This window comes from Cavia porcellus, unplaced genomic scaffold (genome assembly GCF_034190915.1).
Source record: "Cavia porcellus strain 051 isolate PalLab524CR breed Dunkin Hartley unplaced genomic scaffold, mCavPor4.1 scaffold_24, whole genome shotgun sequence".
Lineage (NCBI taxonomy): Eukaryota > Metazoa > Chordata > Mammalia > Rodentia > Caviidae > Cavia > Cavia porcellus.
In genome coordinates, this window is record NW_026947507.1 from 40575403 (window position 1) to 40596354 (window position 20952).

The 20952-nt window shown below is 49.5% G+C and overlaps 1 protein-coding gene across 4 annotated transcripts; it reads left to right on the top strand.

Annotated features, from left to right (window-relative positions):
- The first annotated feature begins 964 nt into the window (after nucleotides 1–964).
- Nucleotides 965–20081, top strand: Pnoc (prepronociceptin). 4 transcript variants are annotated; one of them, XM_003479377.5, is made up of 4 exons: nucleotides 965–1264; nucleotides 10701–10850; nucleotides 16717–17110; nucleotides 19678–20081. In XM_003479377.5, the coding sequence occupies exons 2-4, from the start codon at nucleotides 10725–10727 to the stop codon at nucleotides 19761–19763; spliced, it is 606 nt and encodes a 201-aa protein (XP_003479425.1). In that variant the 5' UTR covers nucleotides 965–1264; nucleotides 10701–10724; the 3' UTR covers nucleotides 19764–20081. The 4 variants fall into 4 exon arrangements, with proteins under 4 accessions (XP_003479425.1, XP_063091001.1, XP_063091000.1 ...); XM_063234931.1 differs by having other exon boundaries at nucleotides 975–1264; nucleotides 16717–17167; XM_063234930.1 differs by lacking the exon at nucleotides 965–1264 and adding an exon at nucleotides 1351–1418.
- Nucleotides 20082–20952: the final 871 nt, after the last annotated feature.

Here is a 20952-nt window from a genome sequence, read left to right on the forward strand (position 1 = left end):
AGCCATCACGTTTGTATTCCATGAAGGCAGCCACAGAAGCTTCTCCTAGCTGAGTTGGCTCCCTTTAAAAGAGCTTATCTAGATGCTCCACCCAAAGACTAGATAGCTTGAGTCTTAGTTATTACTTTGAGTTATGTAGGACAGGAAATTGCCTCGTAGATTAAAATCAAGAGAGGGACAGGGCATCAAGCAGCTGACCTGAAAAGCCTGTCTCCACCTGTGGGAAGTCTGTCTCTTGACACATCAGGGTGTGAAACTGCCCCCAGGGCTCGCAATGGACATGCATGTCCCGCAGGAAGAATAGGTAGCCTCAGAGAGAAGTCAGTCACACCTTCTGCCGGGAACATAGCCGGGAGGGAGTTTTCTTCTCAGGACTTGAGGCTCACACTTGGCCTTGATCACAATTCCCATCACATCACCTCCACTGCCCGAAGGCCCTCAGTGCAGTGGAGTCCTGCGCCCACCGTATAACCATCAGCCCAGTCGCCCTGAAGACTACTTCCATGGTGTGGGAAAGAAACCTTCCAGCTGAGCTCAGGCCAGAGAAGGCTGTTACCCCTCCACCCATTCCCGGGGCCACCAAAAGAACAGCCCTGCCATGGGAACGCAAGTTTGTGCTGCTGACATCTCCGAGCTGGGGCGACCTGTGTGCTGCAGGGGGAATGGGCAGGGCCGGGGGCGAGGGGCACCGCGTCCTCCACAGCTCCCCAGCCTCCTGTCCAGGAGGCACAGGAGCAACGTGGACGCTGACAAGGGCTCCCTAGGGTGTGTGTGTGGGGGGGGACACAGCACTAACACCAGCCTCCCTGCTCCACTCCTGAGGTATTGGGGCTGGGGACCCATTTCACAGAGGGAGGCCTGAGCTCCCAGAGAGAAGTCTGTGGCGCTCAGAGTTCTCCCGCTGCCCCACACCGAGGGCACCTGTCCTGATGCGGACCTCAGCAGGTGCAGCCGCCCCCAGCTGGGACCTGGCGCTGCCGCCTGTGGGGCTGTGACACTGGGACCGGGACTTGGCCGGGCTTAGCCCTGGGCTTCCAGCGCCGGTGGGAGCTTGCCATGAGCGCCCCCTCCTTCCTGCCTGCTGCCCGCCCTCCCCTCCTCATGCAAAAGGTTGCTCAAGGCGACTCAAGGATTTGGGGTCTGCCTGGTCACGTAGCCGGGAGTGCTTTTTAGCTGAGCACCTCGCCAGAGTTCCTGCAGAGCTCACAGAGCCTCGGGAAGCAGCAGGGAGGAGGCTGCGGGATCCTGGCTACACCGAGCCCAGGTGAAGCAGGCGTCAGGCTGGACGGATGGGGAGGGCGGCGTGTCACGGGTCTGGTGGCAGAGCCAGCAGCAGGGGGGTGGGGGGACAGCCTGGCCGGGCTGGAGGTGCTGCCGTTCGGGGGCTGGAAGGGTCAGCGTGTGCATGTGTCATCGAGGTAGGAGGCTACAAAGGGAAGAGGAGGGCTGTGCGTGGGGGGAGGATATATATCCCGGTGCGGTGTGGCTGCCACGGAGGACGGAACCTCACATCCCAGGCAGCCGGGAGCGACAGCCAGCGCCCAGGTAGGAGCCGCCTGCGACCCAACCCGCCGTGACTAAAGCCTGCCTGGGAGAGTGGAGCAGCCCAGCTGGGCTCTCCGCCCCGTCCTTTGTCCAGCCTGCCTGCTGCTGGCCTCTCCTGAGATGATTTCTTCATTTATCTTATTTTCAGTGCTGGGATGGTGGAGAAGGGGGAGGGCTGAGAGGGTTTTGTTGTTTTTGGGTTTTGGTTTTTGGTTGTTTCTACCACAGAGACAGATGCAAAAGGAAAAAGAAAAACTGAACTTGGAAATGAGGAAAAGTTTTGCTTCCCGGGCTGTGGTCCCTTACTTGGTGGCTGCTCTCCCGGGGAGGCACTGGGCCCCCAGGAACGGGGTCAGGCCAGGAGCAGGCACGGGAGGGGCTTTTGTTTCAGGGAGGGCTGTCTTTCTGCTGTTTGTCCTGCTCTGGTGCGTGCAGGCTGCTTCCCCCTGTTCCACTGAACTTGATGCCGCTCGAGGTTTGGGGTTTTTACCTGGGGGGGGCCCTCTCCCTTTCCTCCCTGAGTAAACATTGCTACTAACATGGGACCTGTGCTCCACCTGTACACGCCGCCTAATGCTGACAGACTCGTGGCGTGGGTCTCATGGAGAATTTCCACGGGCATGACCTTGGTCTCCCAGACCCTGATGGCTCTGGAGTTTCCTTCCTCTCTTGGCATTTCTTCCCCACAGCTGGTCTTTCTCCCATCTAATGGTCTCTGGCCGGGTCTCATGAGAGACTCCATTGGGAAATCGCAGCATCTAAACTCTGGACGGCACTGCCTCCTCCTCTTCCTCCTCCTCCTCCTATCTGCGTGTCTCTGCTCTGCCCGTCTGGCTCCCCTCTCCTCCGCTCCCTGTGTCCCCTCCCTGTCTCACTCCCAATGTGAGCAAGTTCTGGTGGAATTTCAAGTAAGGCAGGATGGTTCGGGAAAGAGACTATTTCAAGCGAGCTGCTTTGGGCTTGAATACCCTGATCTGGGGCTGAAACATCTGTGTTTAGCTCCTCAAGCAGCCCATAATTGCCCCAATTATAACCAATAACATTGTTCGGCAGGCTAACAAAAGATGAGCTCCGCACGGCTTTTGCCAGTGAGTCCAAACCAGAGTCCTCAACCAGAAGGTAGAAAAAAAAGTAACAGCCTGGCTCCTTATCAAAATCTCCTAAAGAAAATATTGCTCTTTCTCTCTGCCTGTGGGTGTCTGCTGCGTGCGCTCTCCTTCCCAAAGCACGGCAGGGAAATTTTCTACAAGCTCCCCCATGCCATGATACCTTTAACAGACAGGATTCGTGTTCCTTGGGCTTGCTGAGTCTCCTCAGGAGCAAGTGTCCAAACGCCCCCTTTCAGTCAGAGCAGCAGCTTCTGCCTCACCCTGGGCTTCCTGTGCCACCTATCCAGCCTACTGTGTTGCAACCTGGGGTATTCTTTTTGGGGGTGCAGCTTTGTTCTTCCAGGGGTAGCATCCCTTGCTTTATCAGCTGAAGACAGGGATTTAGACAACCACAGCAGGTTTTGCATTGCCAATGAAGGGAGTAATTGCAGAATTAGGGGCAAATGGGAACTGTCACCAAGCTGTTTCATCTTCAATCAATCCGGTATTTATCAGCTACACTACACCAGGGCTCCAGACATTCAACAGAGGTGATAATAACAGCACTTGAGTTGTGGCAGTGATTTAGGCACTTTCACACCCATTATCCCAGCAACAGGGAGCAGGGAGCATGATTACCTCCAAGTTGGGTTGAGGCCAAAGCCGAGGGCCTCAGTGATTTGTTCCATGCACCGCAGAGACAGGACAGACTGCTGCTGTCAGGGCTCCGGCCAGTGTACCCCTTTCAGTCAGGGTGCTTAGAAACTAATACTGGGACCCAGCACGAACACCCATGAAAGGATCAGAAGGCAGCACAAGGCTAGTTGTGATTAAACTTCACAGCCCACAGAGCAGGTGCCGGGGGAATTTGGGGAAGGGGCAGTTCCTCCAGGAGGCTGGGAATTGAAGCCCAGTGAGGAGAGAGCTAGAATCCGGATGAGTGAAGGGCTTTCAAGAGCAGGAGTGTACAGCTCATTCACACTCAGATCAGTGGATTTGTGATCCTTCTCTCCCCAACTCTCCTGTTTCCCAAACCCACAAAGGACCTTTCAATTTTCCTGTGTTCTGGGTAAGGGTGGAGCTGCCCATGAGGGACCTCTGGAGAGGAACAGGTCTTCCCCCAGGAAAGAGGGGTCATCGTGCCAGTAGCTTGGAGAGGCTCAAAGTGCTGAGAACTCATTGACACGCTGGATTTTCCAACCACCTTTGTTGAGATGCCTACAGTCGCACCCATGAGCCAATATAAATGCTTCTTTCTAGTCACAAACTAACAGAGATTTGGGTGGCAAGGTGATTTTCTGGGCATCTCCCTCAACAGACTGTGATCACTTCCATTCTCGATTTTCTGAGATTCTGTGGCTTTTCAGAATCCACGCAGCTGCTTCAGCATCACAGAAGCGCAGGCTCCAGTGGTGGCTGACGCGCCCAGTCTGACTCGGCGCTGCCAGCTGCCACCCAGGGTGGCTCGGAGCCAAGCCGGCTGTGCGCACGCTGATCCTGCCACCTCTGCGTCCATTCATCCTCTCATTCATCCAGCCAGGAACGTGTGTGGAGTTCCTGATGGAGCTGCACAGTGCCAGGGCCAGGGCTAGAGACACAGCAGGCAGAGCCCTTGGCTGGCTGCGTGTTCTTGGTCAATGTCACCACCAAACCAAAAGCTCAGGGCAGTGTCCTGCGGGGGGAAGCCTGCCTAGCCACCTACCAGGACTTCTGGACATTGAGACTTTTATTTTATACTCTTACCCCTCCTAATGTGTACTTTAGCAGATTTTATAATGTATAATAATGTAAGTAAATAAATTGAGAGCATGTACTAAAACTGATTGCTAAGCCAGCCATGCGGTATGGCTGTAATCCCCGCACTACAGGAAGCTGAGGCAAGAGGGCCACAAGTCCCTGTCTCAAAGTGAAAAATAAAAATTATTTAGTTCAAAATAGCTAGGCAAAGGACTTTGAATGTTCTCACACAAAGGGAGGATAAAGGTTTGAGGTGAGGGATATGCCAATGACCTCAATCTGTCAGGCATCATATCCAGGGTGCCACAGTGTACCCTATAAATATGTACAATTATTATGTCAATTAAATGTTATTTTAAAAAAAACTGTAGAGGTACAGAGTTAAGGCAGGTTGGAGATTATTGGTCTATATCCATTGCTCTATTGTCTGTATTTTCTTATCTTTTTGAAAAGAACACTGGGTGATTTTATAAAAGCGAATAAAGGCTTTTAAAAGTCTATTTCCATTACCTTGGCAGTATTTGGGGAGCATCTGCCTATGTGACAGTTAAGCATCTCCCTCCACACTGTGGCACCCGGAGACCCCCCCTGAAGCCCCACTGCATGAAGTCCCCTTCTCTCCCCGCTTCCTTTACCCAGAGAGGACAGATATTCACCTGAAGCATATTAACTGTCTAATCCAGCTGCCTTTACAAAAGAAGAGACTGAGGCTTAGAGAAAGAGGAGGCCTTGCTGAGGTCCCGCAGGTAACGAAACTCTAGAACCCAGGGCCCAGGTCTCCCCGCACCCAGCTTCTGCTCATTCGTGGCAGCCCAGGCCTGAGTAGGGCAGGTGGTCCCATGCCCTGCCTGCTGTGTGCCACTCCCCTCTTTCCAGGTGGAGACACAGCAGAGCAGAGACCTTTGTGAGAGCGAATGTATCCATCGGAGGAGGAAACAAATGGGAAGCAGCCTCCCTCGGAGACAGTTGGTAAAGACGCCAAACTGCACGCGGGAGTCCTTCTGCAGTGGGTTCCAGGACCCTGCTTCCCCCCCTTGATGGGCCACTGCTGGGCCACGACAGTTCCTCCCTGGACCCAGGAGAGGGACAGCTGAGAGGCTGTGATCTGAGAGGCAGGCCCAGAACCTGGGGTCACAGGAGGTCACTTAGAGTTTCACCTACATGGCCACAGACTGTTAGGAGGAAAGCTTGGGACAGGAGCTGGGGGATCGGAAAGCATTGCTCCCTCCTGTTCTGTGTCTTTGTCAGGGCTCAATTTCCTCACCTGTAAAATGGGGTGATCCCAAAGGGTGCTCATGAAATCACCGGCACCAGGCCTGCCATGGTAGTTACGGAATTACCTTTAAACTCAGTTCCCCTTCTAAGATTCCACCAGAATTTGCCACACTTCCCAAAGCAGAAACAGTGTACGGGGTTTACAATTGCCCAGAACTCACGATTTGAAGTCCAAACACCTTAGTTAAAGCCTTGGCTCTGCTATTTATTAACTGGATGATCTCAGGCAAGTTGCCAGATCTCCATGAGGTTGTGATTATCACGGAAAGGGGGTAAAATTAACTCCAGGTTATCGGGATGGATGTGAATATACCCAACATCTGTAACCTGCACAGGACAATATTCCCTGCATATAATTGACAAAAGGGGGATATGTATGCTTCTGTCAGCAGGGAGGCCTCCTTTCCCTCCACCAGCAAAAGTACTGAAATTGCAGGTTTCCTCCTAGGTCGTGAAACTGCCAGGATTTGCTGCGGCTGAAGGTGCATACGTAATCCTCAAACAGAAAAGCAACTAATTTTATTGCCCCAGGAAGCAAGAGTGCATGCAAGTAGATTAAGGTTAAATCAGAGGAGTATTTGATCTTTATAAACAGAGAGACGCAATCAAGTTTATGAGCTGTCATTACCTATATAAAAGGTAATTGAACATTTCTGAATTCAATACAAAATGCCCTGATTATGCTGCTGCCACACTGAAAGCTTAGCTGAGCTTGGCTCATAGATGAAACCCAAACCATATGAAATTCAAACAGACTCAGGCATATTATAGTTACTAATGGTCATTTGCTGACTAATACATAAACAGGGAAAAAATCCTGTCTTCATCACCATTTTGCAGTTGAGAACACTGAGGCACTCAGAGATGAAGTAAGTCACTTGCAGTCATAGGATAACTCACGAATTAGCAAACCACTGATTCTCATGCTAATGACCTCAGTGTTTGAACCAAGCTTCAAACCGCTGTGTAGATATAGTTATGATTTCTTAAAAATTAAAGATTTTCGGAGGATGTGGCTCCATGGTAGAGCACTTGTTTGGCATGCGTGAGGCCCTGGGTTCAGTCCTCAGTGCTGAGGGAAAATGCAACTTTCTACTACGTTTCCGAAGTTTAAAATCAAATATATCACAGCACAAATATATTGTGCTGGGTGCTCTGAGGAGTACAAAGTTACAAAATGCCAACTTTCCCATGGCACTTCTGTATATTTTGAGTTTCTACAGAGTAACCGTCCCATTTGAAGATGGCGAGCCACCTGTGACATGGGACTGCATGGCCATTCCACGCTGTGGGTTCTCTGAATTGCAGGGGAAAAGGAGTAGCGTCAAGGCTAGAAGGCCTCTAAATAACAGGGGAATCCACGTGCTAAAAGTGAGGGTAAAAATAAAGGGTAAAGCACACAGGAGACAGATCTTTTGCAGATGAAAGGGGGACCAAGAGATGGAAGGAATAGAAAAAGAGGGGAGCGGAGGGGACCTAAAAAAGGTTAAAGTGTGTGATGTGGATAGGCCAGTCCCCAGCAACGAACGCAATCATTACGTACAGCAAACGTGGACTGATGCAATTAAAAACCGAGATTACATCTGAGTGGTTTTGGGAGCCTGGACAAGAGGTGACTCTCAGGCCCCAGGCAGGGCCTGGTGAACACCCAGTAGATCTGATGCGTTGTCCCCAAAATCCACACAGAGGGGCCTTGTGTTTTCCATGCAGCTGGCTACACAATGGAGTGCACACCCATGTCCGGGACCTCCTCGCCTGGCTTCTCCCTGCTCCTCAATTCTGTTTACCCCAAGTTTGAGGTAACAAAAATCAAAGCACCCATCGCCTTCCTCGGTGGCCCCCAGTTAATGACCCTCAGGAAAAGCCTCAGCGGGAGGCAGTTCATTAGCATCCTCAGCAACTTTTCAGCTCAGCTTTTGCGCACAGGGTGCGCTGCTGCAAGCTCCTGTTAGGAGGCAGAACCAACTCGGTCTGGGTCAACCCTTTCTTCTGCGACATTCAGTCACTGCCATCCAGTGGCTGTGGAGGACACAGCCATGCCTTGGCAGACAAACTACAAAGATGTCTCCTGCCTAGAAAGAGGAAAAGTGAACAGAAAAAGAAATATAAAGGCACTTCTCAAATTAAACAAAGGCAGGGTTTAGGCAGCTCTCGGTTTAAGACTTGCTTGTATTCTAGAGTATTTGTGCACCTACAATGGCTGTTTGGGATGTGAGATATATTTTAACTTCAGAAGAAAAGCTTCCTGGGTTTGTCTATCAACTCCTATTTTACCTGCACAGGCTAAGCACTGAGCCTCATCCGAGCTGTGCCTAGTGGCTTTGTGTAGCCAGTCTTCTACCAGACATGCACTGGAGTCCCCGCTTCGGATGGCACGAGTCCAAGAGTGAAGCATAGTGTGCCCAGTGCTATGGTGTGGGTGCTGTGTGCTGGGCTCACTTCCTTACAGAAAGGGTTCGTTATGCATTGGGTGTTAGTCTGACTGCTTGCAAACCCAAACCCACTAATAATTGTTCCATGAGGTCGGTGTTAGCATTCTCCCAGTTTTACAGGTGAGGCACTGCAAGATTAAGTACAGCTAGCAAGTTGCAAGATTGAGATCCAAACTCAGGAGTCCTCCACTGAGGACGTGAGAAAGCACACGTCACACAACTCTGCAGCGTTGGTAGTTGGGGGGAGCTGTGTTGCATGTGTAGCACCCAAGGCTGGCTCACTTCCCACTGTGACATCATCTCGAGATGCCAGAGCAGCAGATAGGTGGAGCTCAGATCAAAAGTAGGCAATGGCTTTCCCGAGGTGACCCCTTCTTGATGTGTGTGTGAGTTCAAGAGGGTGCTGTGGGCAGAGAGAATGGCCAGTCCCGAGCCGTGAAGACACTCAGACTCTGATGTGGCTGGAAACTGTTATTTCCTGGGACCAGAATGACACCAGAGGGTGTGACAGGTGAAGCAGGAGCCAGTGCTCAGCCAAGTCCTTGGAACTCCTCCTGATAGCCTTGGATGTTCTAAAATTATTTTAAATAGGAAGTGACATCATCAGATTTGGAGATGGCTTGGAGGGAAGCCAGATCATTAGGTGGACTAATTGGGAAGCTATTACAGCAACAAGACAATAAATTTCCACTAAGACGCTGGGGTTTGGGAAAATGAAGAAGAAATTGCATTTGGGATACATCCATGGATATAGATGTGGGTGTTCATTCTTTGTTAGCATGAGACACCCCATAGCTGAAGGATAAAGGGCAGACTCTCAGGAGGGTGAGCAAGACCTGTTCCATCTGGACTGAGCACCACTTGCAGCAGGTGCAAGCCTCAGGAAGTGGGCAGGAGACCCGAGAGGCCTCTGCCTGCTCACCAGCACCTCCCACAGGTTACCACCCGACTCCCTGGTGCTTTTGAAAGTGCAGCTTCCTGGGTCTCCAGGTGGGACCCTCTAAGCAAACTCTTACTCATTTTCAACACCAACTTCAAATGTCAACCCACAGACTTCACTATTTACCAAGCACCTTAATGGTTACCGTCGTCGTGGTCTGAAATGCTCTGAAACGCTCCCATGATGTGGCCATTGGTGACCTCAGCTGCGGGTGCCCCCCTTCTCCTGTTGACTGACTCCTCTTCACACTCTTCTCACTTCTGCACCTCTCAGACTCTGCCACGTGTAGAAGTCACCTCAAAATCTTGCTGACCACACAGGGCCTGAGTCAGTGGGTTTGGGGTGAGGCTCTAGAGTCTACATTTCCCCCACGACTGCGGCAGCTCTGCAGACTACACTTGAATCGCATGACCCCATAAGTTTTCTCAGGGTGCCCCAATGAAAAAGCAATAAGTAAACTATCTTTGTTTTCTATGCTCAACTCTTTATAAGGGAAAAGTGAACTTAAATATACAATCTAATGTATTTAGACAAATGTATATACCCCTATGACCTCCACTGAGAATGTTTCTAAAAACTTCCCTTGTTCCCTTGTCCATTTAATCTTCCAAGTAAAGATGGCTCGTCTGGGATCCAGAAGGATGTAGTCTGAGGAATTATCTTTTTGATTCAAGAAATTTGATCCAAGGAGAGTTTGAAAGAGGAACAAAAGAAATTATTCCCATCTTTCAGGCAATCCTGTGTACAAAATCTACTGGTCTAACTAATTGTTGGTGCTGCTATCTTAGAATAGTTTCTTTGTTCTGTTTTCTATAAATAATTCCATAGACCAGACTGTGTGCTTGACATGGGATGGGCAAATATCCAGCATGACCCTGTGCTCTGGAAACCAACTCTCTGTAGTCATCTTGGCTGCAATGTATCGTTCACAGTTCTGGAGGCTAGAAAAATCTGCGATTAAGATGCCATGTGATCTGCCGTCTCAGAACCCCATGCCCTGGTTTATAAACAGCAACTTCTTGCTGTGTCCTCACATGCTGGCTGGGACTATCTAGTGCTCATGAACCTCTTTGCTATTCTGTTACCTAGGTGCCCCCACCCCAGGCCTCACCTCTGACACGATCACAGTAGGGTTTAGGATTTCAACCTGTGGACTTTGGAAAGACACAGCACTCAGCCCATCACACAGATTTTGGGGAATTGTGCATCCCTGGCTGGACTAGGGCAGGCTGGGGTGCATCGTGAAAAACTTGGTCATTAGTAAATCTCAGATGTTGCTCACCATACTCTTGCCTAGCACTTTGCAAAACCCCCTTTCCAATCTCATTTCATCTCCATAACAGAACTATGACAAGGCAGGTACCACTGTCCCCTTTCATGGTGACGGAAATTCAGGTTTGTAGAGGTTGACTTAGCATCACACTGGTCAGCGGCAAAGTGACATCTGTGCTCTCAGAAAACCTATCTCTGCACCTCACAGCTGCTTGCAGAATGGGGGTGAGGTCAGCAGAATGCAGGAATCAAGGCATCCTCCCAGGACCTAGCCCCGAGTCCCTACTGGAGTTTATTCCTGGGGACAGGACCAGGCCACTTGCACCCTGTGAATCTGCTCCTTGCAGGAAGGTTGTCCTGCATCCCCCAAATGGCTAGAATAATCACCATGCATCCGTCTGTGTGTTTCAGCACCTTGCTGCCTGGCCCTGCACCATGAAGATCCTGCTCTGTGACTTCCTGCTGCTCAGCCTCCTCGCCAGCGTCTTCAGCAGCTGTCCCAGGGACTGCCTCACCTGCCAGGCGAGGCTGCACACAGCTGCAAACAGCTTCAACCTGGAGGTAGGTCCTCCTCGCTCCCCACCAAACTGCACCCTGAGTGAGAAACTCCATCCTCTTCCAGGGTCTCCTGCTCTGGAAACCGATGTGAACCTGAAATGCATCTTTCAACCCAGAATCCTGGGATATTTTACCACCTTCTAACAAAGACCTGCCCACCCTGCCTTGTCATTCACAGTATTAAAATAATGCTTCTTAGCTTCCAGGAATGGCAGTGCACAACTGGAATCCCAGCAGTCTGGGAGGCTGAGGCAGGAGGATCACCAAGTTTGAGCTTAGCCTGAGCATTTTAGCAACTTAGTGTGACTCTGTCTTCAAATAAAAGATAAAGAAGGTTGGGGTATTGCTCTGTGTAAAGTCCTGGGTTCTATTTCCAGTACAACAAAAATAAGTAAATACATAAGCAACAAAATAAAAGCATCTTTAATCCCAGCAATCAAAGAAAGAATCCTACTTCCTCCTCTTACTAGAAATCCAGGGTAATCTTCCCGTGTTACCACATCCTTTGAAGTTCTTTCTTCCATGACTGTGGCATTGCCTTCTTTGCCATTGCCCATCTGCTGAGCATGTGTGGTGCCCTCCATTTTTGACACTGCCAGTAGCCTACAGGCACCCAAGACGCACTCTTGTGTTTTAAATTTCCAACTTGAGGTGCAAATCCAGCATTAAATCTTTCACTTTCAGCATAGTTAGCCCTAGTACAATTCAATGCTTTTCTCCCTTTGAAGTGACTTCTTCCAAGAGGCCACATGTCAAACCCCTCTGTCTTTCAAAACAACCAAAGCAGCTACCGTTCCCTGGAGAACAGAGAACACAGTGACCATGTTGGGTGAGCCACCACCATGTCTCCGGGCTCTAGGGAGTGGTGAGCAGCTCATAGCAACCAATGCAAATCAAGGTCATCTGGTCCTCTTTCTGGTCCCCTGGGCTCTCCTCCGCAGACCTGTCCTGACCTCTCTTGGTTCCCTTGCCTGGTTCCCAGGGCTCTTACTCCTTCCCTCTAGCCCCTCTTTTCCAGCCTACTTTGGCTGCTTTTCCTCTCTGTCCCCACTAAACAATCAGAGAGACCCTACTTCTAGCCTGGTGTGATGGCATAACCCTGTAATCCTAGCACTCTGGGAGGCTGAGGCAGGAGAATCATGAGTTCAAAATCAGCTTAGCCCAGAGCCTGTCTCAAAAGAAAAACTAAAAGAAGGGCTGAGAGCAGCACCGTGCAAGGACTTTGGGTATAAACCCCAGTGTCACAAAGAGAGAGAAAGAGAGAAATTCCCTGTTTCATCTCCCCGCCCCACTTTTCTCCCTCTGGGATCCCATGCACTCCAGCCTTCACTCCTCCAAGCTGGTAACTCCCAAAGCTGTGCCCCTGACCGCCTCTCTCTGGCCTCAGACCCACATTCCCAGTCACCTTCCACAGCTCCCAGGAAATGCCACCTTCCTCCCGCCCAGCCCTCCAGCCCATGCCCGAGTCTTGTCTCCAACTGGCTCACACTTTAAAGTCCAGACTCACTTTCACCTGCTAAGACGGTGACAAACAGCTGGCATTGTAACGTGTGCCATCGGTTCGCTGCCACTGTCCTAGACCGCTTTGCTGATGCATGATGGCAAAGTCAGGATGAAGCAGGGCTTTCATCCAGCAATGGCAGAAGTTTCCAGGAGACCCGACCAGAGACAGAAAGGCAGGAGAAAGTGGCCATAGTCAGACCAGTCAAGAGAAGCTGGGGAAGTGCCAGGGCAACGCTGGTGGTCCCCATTGTCGGCCAAGGGAAGCAGAGCCACAGCAGAGAGCTCCTGGTGGGAGACAGGAGCCCCCTTCCCCACCTGGAAGTGACTGAAAGCGTAGCCTGCGTGCCCAAGCTCCCTACATCCCCAAGGCCCTTGACCCTGATAGCTAGTGTATACATATGACTGAAAAATACAGTGCATGCTTACACTTTGTAAAAAAAGTTATTACAGTCAAAGACATTACCATGAATCCCCCTCAAATTCTCCCACTTGCTTCAAACATACTTATCCCACCAGACTCACCAGTTTCGGAAGCAGTTCTGAAGTCCTCTTTCATGTCTTCTGTTGTGCTTATGTCGCTGCATCAGCATCCTGAATTGGTTCACAATGTTTACCCTTCATGGCCATTTTGACTTTGAGGAAAAGCCAGAGGTCACACGTATCAGATTCGGTGAATGAGGTGGATGAGGACTCTCCGTGCATAATACTTTTACAAACCTGCCTTTCTGCTGGATGGCACTCAGCGGCAACATTCACTGTAGGGTTTTTTTGTTTTTGTTTTTGTTTTTTTATCATACCTCATAAAGATCCCAAAGAGGACTTGCAGAACTGCTTCAGGAAGTGGCAAGCATGGCAGAATAAGCGAGGGGGATCATGGCCATGTGTCTTTTATGATAACAAATTTTAAAAGTAAACATTCACCATCCATTCAATGACCCCGGCCTGTAGAAAGAAACATACCACTGCCAACCTCCTTTACAAAGTGACCTTCAAAAATAGGGGCTGGGGATTTAGCTCAGAGGCATAAGCCCCCGCCTTGCAAGCACTCAGTCCTGAGTTATCCCCAGTACCGACTTTCTCCAGGCCTGATAAGAGAATGAAATAAAATTCTCTCTGGATGATGCTCAGGAGCTGTGTTTTGCCCCAAAATCTACTCCAGCGTTTCCTGGCTGTGCATGGCACCTGCTGGCCTATCTCACCACACGCATAAGCATCCTTAGCTGACCAATCAGAGTGCTTAGTGTAGGGCACGGAGGCCAGTGCTCCGCAGTGCTCCATGAACACACTTGTGGATTCAGTAAGATTCTAAGATCGTCTGTCTCCTACCGGGTACATCTGCCACAGCCAGGAAAGGGTTTTTATGTCTGCATCTTGCAGAAGCAGTAGAGAGCTTGAAGCATATTTCTTTCTCTCCAGTGCATCTCGGATTTGGGCAGTCAAGAAAATATGCACAGCTTCACTTCTTTGAAACAAGTCAATACACAGACCTGAAAAGGCTCCCGTGGCCATGCTTCCTCCTTGTTTTGGTTGCTATTTTTTTTACTTACATTTAACTATTTTTTTAAGTTTATTGAAATGCCAAGAATGTAAGCAATCAGCCAGCCAGGCATGCCAGCACATTCCTGTAATCCCAGAACTGGGGAGGCTGAGGCAGGGGGATTGCTGTGAGTTCAAGACCAGCCTGGACTACCCAGTGAGTTCAAAGGCCTGAATTGCATAGCGAGACTCTGTCTCAAAAAGACCAAAAAAAAAAAAAAAAAGAATATAAGCAATCACATCACACTTCCAAATCTGGCAAGCTTTGCATATGTCTACTCTGTGAATGACAGGGGAGGCTCATGTCTCCCCACTAGATGACATAATCCTGAGCTCTTGCAGGATCCTCTGGACGGTTGGCTTCAGAGAGAATTTTTCTATTTACGCTCCTGGTGGGTGCTTGGCTTTCTGTTAGACCATAGTCTTGATTGATAAATGATTCACATATCCATACCCACTGCAACGGCCTGGCCTTCACCTGTTTGTAATGAATTCTTCCTCACCCATTCAAATAGGAGAAAGCCAGATTCACTGAGTTGTTTAAGCGACAAAGAATAAGACAGCAAACCCCCAAAAAACTGTCTGGGAAATACGTTTGAAACTTACTATAAAAGAATTCTCTATTCTCTTGCAAAAGAAACTGTTTTCATCCTTCATTAAAGGTAATGCAGTACAAGCATTTCCTGTGGTTTTCCTCGGCGCTGTAGCTCTTGGCGCCCCCTAGTGCCAACCCTCGAAGATTCTAGTTGCACCTCTTGGAGCAGAGAGCTTCCCAAGGTCCCCCAGCCACAGCCCTTGGACTCTCTTGGCAGAACTAGACCATCTCAGTGACTTTCTTTTTCTCTCTCCAAAGGGATCACGTGCCTGATCCCCTCTTTGTCCCCTAATCTCTTTCTTTCTTTTTTTTTTTCCTGATGATGAGCCACTGTCTAGCACATGCTGGGCGAGCGCTCTGCCACCCAACCGCACCCCACACCCTAATCTTCCATCCAGACACTCAAATGGCCCTTTGCTCAGCCTCCTCACAAGCTCAACTTCCCAGATCAATTTGGCACCAGTCTGGGCCTCCAGATGCTCACACTAACTCAGGCTTAATATAGCAGAGTCGTCAGCATGGGCTGCGGAAATGCGTCCAGCTCACTTAATGGGCCATTAACACATCTCTGCGAAGAGGTTGGTGAGGCCTCCACACCAGAGCCTAGGCATTAAGCTCAGATGCCCATCTGGTGCTACAAATGCTGCTGTGACTTTGGGTTCCTCATGTTGGCCTCCCACCTTCTTCTAAACCATGAATTGAGATGATTTGCTTCGTATTTAATTTATCTAACAGTGTGCCAAGTCTGGGTATGGATTGTGGGATCTGTTTGATCATAAAATCTCATGTTCTTGGACTGACCCAAAATCGAATGACCATCTGTCTGATCTTAGAAACCTAGGGTTTGCAGGAGACCTAGTATCCTTTAAATTTAGCGCTCCCTCTCATGTCTGTAAATCAAAGGAGCAGAACAATTTAACAATCATCCGGGACTCCTCGTCTACAACCATGGGACCAGATGTACCCATGGTGCCATTCCAGCTCCAAAATCCACATTTCTGTGGCTGTCTCAGAAGTGTCCATGCCTCCCTACATTCCCAAACATTCAATGACCCACCAGGGTTTCTCAAATTTGCCACCCTAGACATTTAGGGCTGGACAATTCTTTGTTGCCAGGAACTCTTCTCTGTGCTGAAGAAATTTTCTTAGCATCTCTGGTGTCTACATGTTATTAGCAGATGAATACACATCATGACAACGACAATGTCTCCATGTACTACTATGTCCTCTGTTTAATAGGATGTAATAGAATAGCTGCTATTTCCTAGAAGAAAAAGACTCCGACAAGGACTCAGACATAAGTAAAATGTTGTCCATATCTCATATTTTGCCATAAAAGTTATTGCAAGCATTAAAATCCCACAAGGGCAATACAAAATTTGATAGAACACAGATTAAGAGAGGAACTAAAGGAAGTATCTTGAGGGGCAGCCCTGGAGTATGGCTGGGTCCCAAAGGATGGGCAGAAGAAACAGAGTGACAGAGTCCCTTCATCAAGAGGACAGAGCAACAAAGCATGGAGATGTTTAAGGCATGAAGAGAAGCCTTTTCTGGATGAGTGGGATGGGCAGTAGAATTCAAAAGGTGGCCAGATATCTGCATGGTCTGCTTGCAAGTTAAGAGCTATTTTGTGGGAAAAGACAAAGAGCAGGCAGTTTTGAGCAATATGACTGCATGTTTAGAGTTAGTCCTCAGGAAGAGTACTCTGCCGAGGACCTAAAGTGAATTCAAGTGGCAAAAACAGAGATGGAAGAGTCAGCTAGGGAGTCAATGTTCCTAAGAGGTGTTTGGACAGTGGCCAAGGAGACGAGAGGGGTGGGGGTGGTGGGAAGGGGGAAGAGTAAGAGATGCTCTGGGTTTAAAGCTCAGTCTACTGGGAATGGGGTACCCATAGGGAGAGACAGAGAGGACAAGTAGAAGGGCAAGCTTGGGGTAGGGATGGGAGAGAGCTGGGGATGGCTTCAGTTTGTGTGAAACTGGGGTGTGTCAACCTCATCTCCGAGCTCTGGTTTCTTTCTTGGTGAAACAATGGAGCTGAGCCAGAGGGTTCTGTTTCTTTCCAACTCTGAAATTCTATGAGCGCATAACACTGCTGCCCAGCACTTGAGACATAACATTTTCAGTCCAGATACAGTGGATAGATATGTTAACTCAGAAAGTCTCTGTTCCTTTTCCCTGATTGGATTCATGGAGGACCCTGATCCTTTTCCCTTCCTCCTGCCTATGTCTCTGCAGCTGTGCATCCTTCAGTGTGAGGAGAAGGTGTTCCCCAGCTCTCGCTGGACTCTGTGCACCAAGGTCATGGCCAGGGGTTCCTGGCAGCTCAGTCCTGCTGGCCCCGAACACGTGGTGGCCGCTCTTTATCAGCCAAGAGCCGCAGAGATGCAGCATCTGAAGCGAATACCCCGCGTCCAGAGCCCATTCCAGGCACAGGAAGAGACAGAGCCAGGCACGGAGGAGGCTGGTGATATGGAGCAGAAACAGCTGCAGAAGAGGTTTGGGGGCTTCACAGGGGCCCGGAAGTCGGCTCGGAAGTTGGCCAACCAGAAGCGGTTCAGTGAGTTTATGAGGCACTACTTGGTCCTGAGCATGCAGTCAAGCCAGCGCCGGCGCACCCTGCAGCAGAATGGTAATGTGTAGCCGGAAGGGGCGCTCCTCCCAGCTGCACCGCCACTGCAACCCATGAGTGAGTTGGGGACAAAGAGAGACCTCCTACACCCAGCCACCTTAGCCTTTTCCCAGGCCCAAACACACGGATACACACACTTGTGCACACACTAACACACACACACCTCAAGGACTCCAGCTCCGGGAGGCCTAGGAGAGCCAGTCTCTGTCTCCTGCCCACCCTGTCTCTAGGGAGCCTGGATTTCCCTCTCCTTGCTCCCTAAACCTGACCACTCCCATTTAAAGATTGGTTACCATGGGGACAATAGTAGTATGTAAGATAACTAATTCCTCCAGAGCTCTCTGGGAGCTTAGTTACTATGGGGACAGTTAAGTGGACCAATTCTCTTATCCAGTTGCCATAGCAACCATTCAGCTCACCTTTCCTCAGAGACTATCTCTAAAAACCAATGGCTGGACCTAGTCATAGCCATTCGCAATGAAGCTGATTACTTTTTCACCTTTGAAGGTGCCTTATCTATCTCTTCCCTTCCTTCTACATGAACGGGACTAACTGCCCCGGAAAAGATGAAACTTTCCCATTTCCTCCAACCGAGGAGTTCTTGTTAGAGCCTAGAGTTATGCTATCTTCCTTTCTTCCACCAGCTATGTGTCCACCTAGGACCTGGCCAAAGAAAAGCAGATTCCTTGCGGTTAATGGCAGCATTAATGAAGAAGAGCTTGAGAATTTGGCCCAGTTGGAGTAGAGTCTTTTTGAACTAAAAGATGCATCCTCTTGCCTCTCTTTTTCTTTCTTTGCAGACTACCATTTTTGCTTTGGTTTGGTTTGGTTTGCCTTTGTTTCTCTCTCCTTTCTTCCCTGCTTTTTCTTTTGCTCTTCTCCTGCCCCCAAAAGCATGGTTATACAAGTTCATATCACACGTCTCAGAGGCATACAGCAAAGACTTCACCCCATCATTCAATCTCAACTCACTTAGCGTATCCATGAATACATAACTGTGATGGCACTGGAAACCATCCAAGTAGAATTTCCTGAAAATTGAAGAAAAATCCCAGCCAGCAAGTCTACAGATCTCCATCTGTGTTTGGGAACATGCTCACACACAGAGCCCCACACTCTGACTTCAAATCTAGAAACCTGGCCCAGTGCAGAGAACCAGTCAGTTCAACAAGCTTGTCCCCAAACATTGCCCAAGCAAGCCATTCCCTGACTCAGAGGCATGGCAGAAAAATGTCTGCACACGCTCTGTCCTTCACCTCTGCATGCATCAGAGGTAAACACGCATGACTCATCTTCCTTCAGGATTATCAATCTATAAATTGATCCCTGGGGCCCTGCTCCATGGGAGACAGCCCTCAGAGCTCTCTGCAGGTAGGGTGCTTGTTTATTTTAGCAGAATGACTAATCTCCAAAGCCCTGCCTGGACCTGAACTCTGTATGAGGTCATTCTATTTTGTTCTAAACCACATCTGCATGGTGCCTAACAAATCTTTCGGAAATGGCACAGATTGAATTCTTCTGCATGGTAAAGACATCCTTCTTTAAAGGGGCCCTTAAGAGTCTAATTCTGAGCCACAACCATTTTCTTTACCCAAAAACAGTTTCAAATCAGTCCCATGAGCAGGAATCAATTTACTTAGGGGAGAAATGAACTCCTATCCAGCCAATTGTTTTTTTCAGATTTTCTATTATCCTTTTAACTAACAGATATTGAAAGGCAGTTGGTTACAGGTTTCATCTGTTGTATCTCTCAAGATGCAGAGTTCTTGGTGGACATACTGAAAACATTAAACAGTTCATGCAGGCATTATTGATGGCTCTCCTTCCTCCGTGGGCCTCTCTTCTGCACATGCGCAGTTGCTGGGTTACACTATGGACATGTACGAATAGCTTGTAATGGGGAACTGACTCCTTATGCTTGGTAACTTACACAAATGCCCCAACCTGCCCAGTGCATGGCAGATTCCTTCAGCTTCCTTTTACCAAAGCTGCTCTTGACTTCTAAGACATCCAGTGCCAATCTATACTGAGGAGTATAATGTGTCATAGGAATGCAAGGCATTGAGGTGCGGGTCCTGCTCTGCACAGAGCTGTAAAGAATACAGCAGATCTCGGTGACTGCCTCCCTTTCCTGACCCTCTACTATCACCCCCCTTTGTGCTGCCTCAGGCCTTGATCCTTCTAGACTGAGTGGAAAATTAGCAGTCACCCATGGCCAGGTATTAGTGACCTGAGGCTGAAAGAGGTTCTCTAAGAGAATCTTAAATGAGGACACAATTTAGCATGGATACTGAACACCAGGGAAGAGAGACCCGTTTCCAGGTAGGGGATTTGTCAGTACCCCTCTCAAGTCATGGCCCCCTGACCTCACCTTTATCCTGCTAGTCTGCCGTGGAAGCAGAGCTGCCATGAGGGCAGGTGTTAAGGAATCCCTCCTGGCTACCCAAGAACATCTTCCTTGGGTTGCTGGTTTTTTCTGGCCTCCTGATTGCTTCAGTCACTTGGGAGGAAAGAACGGGAGGGTCAAAAAAGCATCAATTTGTATTTAATCATTTCTGTCTCTCCAGGCGCCCTGGTGATCCCCAAAACAGCATGTGTCCAGCCCCAAACCTGCCGACTGGGAATCAGGATTCCTTCCTCCCCAAGGCACTGACAGCCTGCAGGCCCTGCGGGCACGGCCTCTGGCACCTCCCTTCCGGTTGTCTCTCCCGCCTGGCATGATCCCCCACAACCCTGTTGCTACATCAGAGTGTATTTTTGTAATTCCTCCAGCTAACATTTTAATGCCCCCTTCTTTCCTTCTCACCCAGCTCCTTTCTCTTCTGGGGTCGGGTGAAAGGAAAATGAAATCAAGCCTGGGGTTTCAACTTGTCACTGCCATAACTCGTTTGTAAAACAGCTGTTCTTTTTGACTGATTGTTTGAAATGAGTATTTCCCCATTAAACTTCTACTGAGCAAATGGTTAATAAACTGGTTTGCTGTTTCTAAGTAGTGTGATCAGGAAGCATAGACTGCAAACAGTGTCACGGCTGTCTCTCCAGGGAAGTAGAGACAGAAAGTAGAGGAGGAGGCGGGGCAAATTCTGTCAGCATAAAGAGCTCACCGCGTACCTACCTCGAGCCAGAAGTTACTTCGCTCAACTGGGTGACAGCTTGGGCAGGGGGGACAAAGGTGAAGTAAATTGGTCAGACTCTGTGTATCTAAATCCCAGGGCGGCAGGCTATTCTCGGTCAGTTCAGATGCTGTTGTAAAAGCTGTTTTCACACAAAGCTGTTTTCACAGTTGACTGAATGCATAGATACAGAACCCACACACACGGGGGCCAACTGTACCCCAGACAGTCGTAAGCTTACTCCCCTGTCAGTTCTCTCACTGGGAAGTCCAAGATGCCAGGGCCCCAGTGTTCTTGCTGCATTCTCCCCCTGCAGAATGACAAGCAGGACCAAAGGCGGGAGCGAACTCATCCTCTTCCCAGGGCCCCACACTCTGCATGACTAACCCACTCCCACTCTGTTGGCCTGGATGAGGCAGAGCCCCGAGTCTCAGCACCTCTTAAAGACCCCACCTCCCAGAATTCCTATGGTAACCATTAAGTGGCCAACCATGGTAAAGAATTTGCAGAGCAGCGAGGGATGGTGGGAGCTCTGTAAAGGACCTGAGGAGGCCCAGTAGGGACAAGGAAGTTGCTGGAACCCATAAGAACTTCAGCCAATCGCAAACTCTTGGAGCTGAGGGGCTCGGTACTCCCACTATCAAACTCCAGAGTGTATCTCCTGGTGGCCAGACCCCATGGGGAGCTGAGTTAGGAGGGCAAGTCTGGGGAGCCCCCACCCCAGCTGCA

Excerpts from the sequence above, each read along its gene's own strand:
- Pnoc (XM_003479377.5), top strand. The coding sequence starts at position 10,725 with ATGAAGATCCTGCTCTGTGACTTCCTGCTGCTCAGCCTCCTCGCCAGC. Across the intron at positions 10,851-16,716 it reads CAAACAGCTTCAACCTGGAG|CTGTGCATCCTTCAGTGTGA; the intron begins GTAGGTCCTCCT and ends ATGTCTCTGCAG. Across the intron at positions 17,111-19,677 it reads GCGCACCCTGCAGCAGAATG|GCGCCCTGGTGATCCCCAAA; the intron begins GTAATGTGTAGC and ends CTGTCTCTCCAG.